Raw genomic sequence first — 5,000 nt, forward strand, 5'->3', positions numbered from 1 at the left:
AGTATCAATTATTCACTTCAAACACTTGTTTTTTTTCTAATTTTGTTTTTGGACTTGGAGTGTTGTCGTACTTCCAGCATTTATTTTTGATGGCTTTGTTCTTCAAGTTCCATTTCTTCATCGTCATCATCATAGTCACAACCATAATCATCACCATCACCATCATCACCATCATCATCATCATCATCATCATCATCATCATCATCACCATCATCATCATCATCATCATAATCATCACCATCATCATCATCATAATCATCACCATCATCACCATCACCATCATCATCATCATCATGATCATCTTTATTATAAACATTATCATAATAATAGTAATCATTTTCACTTTCATCTTGGTATTGTTGTTGTTCCATTTTTATTTGATTTTTTAAATTTGATTCTATAATTCTTTCAGAATTTATTAATTTTAATAATGAATTTGGTGGTTTTTTAAAATGATCAATTGGTTCTAAAGTTGAATCTTTTCTTTTAAAATGATTTAAAGCGTCAAATGTTAATTTATTAATTCTAATTGGTTGATAAGAGATTGCAAAAGAGTTTGCGATATAAGGTTGATTCGAAGAGATTCTATTGAAAATAGTGGTTACTAAAGATGTAATTGATTCTTGATTTGTTAAATCTGCAAATTGATAACTTATTTTCAATTTCTTTAAAACTATTTCCAATTCTTCATTTTCAATAGCCATTAATTCATTTAAGTCCTCTTTTGAACCTATAACTGTAATTTTACACATTGAATAATACTCAATATCAATTTCACTCTCTAATAAAAATGATTTTATAAATCCCCAACTTTCTCTACTAGTTATATCAAATAAACATATTATAAAATCAAATTCTTTTTTTTCAAAATAATCAACATCACTATCATCACTATCATCACTATCATCATCACTATCACTATCACTATCATCACTACCATCACCATCACCATAACCATCACCATCACCATCACCATCACCATCACCATCACTATCACCATCACCATCACCATCACCATCACCATCACCATCACCATCATCATCATCATCATCATCATCATCACTATCATCATCATCACTATCATCATTACCACCATCTTCTTTATTATCATTTACTTTTTTGTTATTATCATCATCTACTTTTTTATTACCATCTACTTCTTTATTTGAGATGAATTTAGATGTGGATATTCTGAATGTTTTTTTAAGTTAGAATAAATTATATTTTTATTTTTTTAATTGTTTGTTATATATGAGTGTGTTTATATAGTTACATATGTAGATTATATTTTATTTTTGCTTCTGTGACTTTGGTTATTTGAGAATCTGCATATGCATAACTGAATTTTTGACGGTTTAATACAGAAGGGTGAGAATAAAGTGCATTTGAAAGTGTTGTTTTTCCAGTTCCTTTATCACCAATTATTAAAATATTTAGATCGCTCATATATATAAATATGAACATGAATAATTAGTAAAATTTTTTGAAAAAAAAAAAAAAAAAAAAAAAAAAAAAGGATTGAAAAAAAAAAAAAAAAAAAATTAAAAAAAAATATGACATTGTTTATTTTTAGATGTCAAAAAAAAAAAAATATCCGCCTCATCCCCACTTTATTTTTAAATTAATCATTTTAAAATATTATATTAGATTTTTTTATTTTTTTTTTATTTTTTATTTTTTATTTTTATTATTTATTTAAATAAATATTATTATTTTTTTATAGCACATATTTTATTCTTGTTTTTTGATTTTATTTTTTTTTTTTTTGATTTTATTTTTTTTAATGTAAAACTAATGCACCAGTATTGGTGTAACCACTTGGACCAAATTTAGATTGATAACATCTTGGACAATAAATTAAACCTTCTTTTTCACTGTATTGACCACTTACTAAGTTTTTATTACATGAGAAACAAGCGAAACAACTAATATTTATTTTATATTTTATATTTTTATTTTTTGATTAATAAATTTTTTTTTTTTTTTTTTGATTTTTATTTTTGAAAATAAATTGAAATAAATAAATAAATAAAAAGTACATACGTCTTATGCCAATCACGAGAGTTATAAACTTTAAGTTCATTAAAGTATGCTTTCTTACCACATTTTGGACAATTGGTTGGGAATAATTGAACTTTAACTTCTTCAGTTGGTGTTAAAAAAGTTGGAGGTGGGGTTGGTTCGACTGGAGTTGTAGTTTCAACTTTTGGTGCTGGTTCAAAACTGTCTGCAACAACACCACCACCTCTGTAACCTGCTTGTCTAAATAATCTATCATAATCCTATTATTTGTTTTTGTTTTTGTTTTTGTTTTTTTTGTTTTTATTTTTTTCATTTAAAAAATTTGTTATTTCATTAGTAAATAATTGTTTTAAAATTCTTTTTTTTTTTTTTCTTTTTTTTTTTTCTTTTTTTTTTTTTTTTTTTTTTTTTTTTTTTTGATAATTTACAGTTTTGCAATATGGTTGACCATCACGTTCAGAGTACTAAATAAAAATAAAAATAAAAATAAAAATAAAAATAAAAATAAAAAATGTTAGCGATTTATTTTTATTTTTTTTATTTTTTTTTTTTATTTATTTTTTTTTTTTTAATTAAAATGATTGTGATACTTACTTGACCTAATTGAAGGATTTTATGACAATGGAAACATTGAAGACATAATTTATGATATTGTTTTTCACATGCTTTAACAGCTTCAGCTGCATAAACTCTTTTAGTGCATGTTGGACAGATAGAACTCATTTTTTTATTAAGAATAAGTTATAATAATGACAGATAAATAAAAAAAAAAAAAAATAAAATTGATTTTGATTTTTTTTTTTTTTTTTTTTTTTTAATTTTTAATTTTTTTTATTAATATTTTGATTTTTTTTAGCGATGTTTTTGATGAAAAATTTATCCCACCAAAAGCCATTTTTTTATTTTTTTTTTATTTTTTTTTTTTTTTTTTTTTTAGCGATGTTTTATTTGTGAAAATATTCAAAGAAAAATGCTATTTGATCAAGAATAATCCTCTTTGCACTTTTTTGTTTATGCACAAAGTCATAATTTATTTGAAAATCATATTATTAATATTACTTTTTAAAAAAAAAGTGTTCCGAAAAAAAAAAAAAAAAAAAAAAAAAAAAATTAGTTCACATTAAATAATTGAAAAGTTTTAAAACTAAAATTAAAACTAAAATTTTTTATCATTGGAATTGTTTATTTTTATGCGAAGTTAATAATAATAATAAAAAAAAAATATAACTTTTGGTTAAAAAAAAAAAAAAAAAAAAATACAATCATTTTATGTTTTTTGAGTGCTCTATTTTCAAAAACTAAATTCTTAATGTATTATAACTATTTAAATCAATTAGTAATTAGTAGTATTGCATTTGGTTCATTAACAATCCCAATTTTTGATTTTTAAAGTTTTTTTTAACCTTTTTCAAAAGATTCCAATTCATTTTCAATTAAAAGTATACATTCAATTTATACACTTTTTCAATGACTTTTTTTTTTTATTCACTTTTTTTTTTTTTTTTTTTTCACTTTTTTTTATTTTATTTTAAATAAAGATGTCCAACACAGATTCTTGGAGAGTTGAGTTATTAATTGAAGAAAAATTGAAAATAGCATTGTTGTGTTCAAAAGTAAGATATATATAGTATTACAAATACCTATTAATTATTTATATTAATGATGATGTATTAGTTTATAGATTCAATAAATGAAGATCTTGAAGAAATAATTGAAAGCATATCAATGCTTCAAACTCGAGATACTTTAATTCAAAAATATATCATTGAAATGGAAAATCCACAAATTAACAATACTAATAATAATAATGATATTAATAATAATAATGATATTAATAATAATAATAATGATGATGATGATGATAGTGATGATAATATAAAAACAAATACATTACTCTTAGACTACCATACGAAAAATGATACTGATAGCAATGCAACTAACAATGATAACAAAGACACCAACAGTGATAATGATAATAATAAACAACTTGATCAAGAAATGCAGGATATTAAATCAATTAATGAAAATAATGATAAATAGTCAATAGAAATAAATGTACACAAACACACAATTAGAAATGGAACCAAACAAACAACAAATTGAACTTCTTATTATTATTATTACTATTATGGTAGACATTTAGTTTTTTAATGATCCAATTATACAAACAACAAGTGATCACTCTATAATATGTTATCAAATCAATATTTATTTTATTTTAAATCATTTAATTTAGTGAAGATAATTAGTATTGGTAATAGAAAAACACACTAACACACAAATACACACTTCAAATAAATATATTTGAAAATAAAAATAAAATATTGTATTACACAACTCTTTTTTTTTTTTTATTATTTATTTATTTATTTATTTATTTATTTATTTATTTATTTAAAAGTTCATTAATAATTGGTAAAATATTTTTATCAATATCATTATCATTTTGTGGGGTTGGAATATCATTGATTTGGAATAGATACCATTTTTCAGTTAAAAGTTGTACAAAAGGTGTTGATGTTTTAATTCTTGATGGTGATGAGACATCGATTGGTGGTGATAATGGTGGTGTTGGTTCTAAAGTTAATAATTTACCAACAGTTTCTAATTCTAAAATGTCATCATCAGTGTAAACCTCAACATTTGCACCAAGATCAACTTGTAAATCTTTGGTATCTGTATCAATGATTTTTACAAATAATGTTGAATTAGTGATTGATGCACTCCAACCACTATTAACACGTGAGCCAATTTTATTTGAACCAATGTTTTCCAATGATTTATCTTGTTGTTGAACCATGATATATTTATTACCAAGTGTGATTCTTGGGTCTTGAAGTTTGGTATAGTTCCATAATGAAATTGATGTTTTTGGAAGTAACCCATTTGCAGAATCATTAGAGAGGGGAATGATTGCCTTTGTGTCTTTTGTCATAACTGAGATTGCCCATGGTGCACATTGGATTGGCCAAATTCCT

General features: G+C 22.9%; 4 protein-coding genes across 4 annotated transcripts in view; 1 reads left to right on the forward strand and 3 right to left on the reverse strand.

Annotated features, from left to right (window-relative positions):
- Nucleotides 1-80: 80 nt before the first annotated feature.
- On the reverse strand, nt 81-1,446 carry DDB_G0278119 (hypothetical protein; the record flags this gene model as incomplete). The annotated part of the gene is made up of 2 exons (XM_637047.1): nt 81-1,191; nt 1,274-1,446. The coding sequence occupies 2 exons, from the start codon at nt 1,444-1,446 to the stop codon at nt 81-83; spliced, it is 1,284 nt and encodes a 427-aa protein (XP_642139.1).
- Nucleotides 1,447-1,780: 334 nt separating this feature from the next.
- limC (LIM-type zinc finger-containing protein) lies at nt 1,781-2,745 on the reverse strand (the record flags this gene model as incomplete). The annotated part of the gene is made up of 4 exons (XM_637048.1): nt 1,781-1,925; nt 2,044-2,282; nt 2,451-2,486; nt 2,617-2,745. The coding sequence occupies 4 exons, from the start codon at nt 2,743-2,745 to the stop codon at nt 1,781-1,783; spliced, it is 549 nt and encodes a 182-aa protein (XP_642140.1).
- Nucleotides 2,746-3,792: 1,047 nt separating this feature from the next.
- On the forward strand, nt 3,793-4,062 carry DDB_G0278603 (hypothetical protein; the record flags this gene model as incomplete). Its single annotated transcript, XM_637049.1, has 1 exon — nt 3,793-4,062. The coding sequence occupies one exon, from the start codon at nt 3,793-3,795 to the stop codon at nt 4,060-4,062; it is 270 nt and encodes an 89-aa protein (XP_642141.1).
- Nucleotides 4,063-4,408: 346 nt separating this feature from the next.
- DDB_G0295725 (hypothetical protein) overlaps nt 4,409-5,000 on the reverse strand; it is a gene marked incomplete at both ends in the record, with an annotated part of 1,077 nt that continues 485 nt past the window's right edge. Inside the window, one exon of the mRNA XM_002649123.1 lies at nt 4,409-5,000. This exon is cut by the window's right edge and continues 485 nt beyond it. Coding sequence (XP_002649169.1) covers nt 4,409-5,000 — 592 coding nt within the window.

The sequence above is a fragment of the Dictyostelium discoideum genome, assembly GCF_000004695.1.
Source record: "Dictyostelium discoideum AX4 chromosome 3 chromosome, whole genome shotgun sequence".
In the NCBI taxonomy this organism is placed as follows: Eukaryota; Evosea; class Eumycetozoa; order Dictyosteliales; family Dictyosteliaceae; genus Dictyostelium; species Dictyostelium discoideum.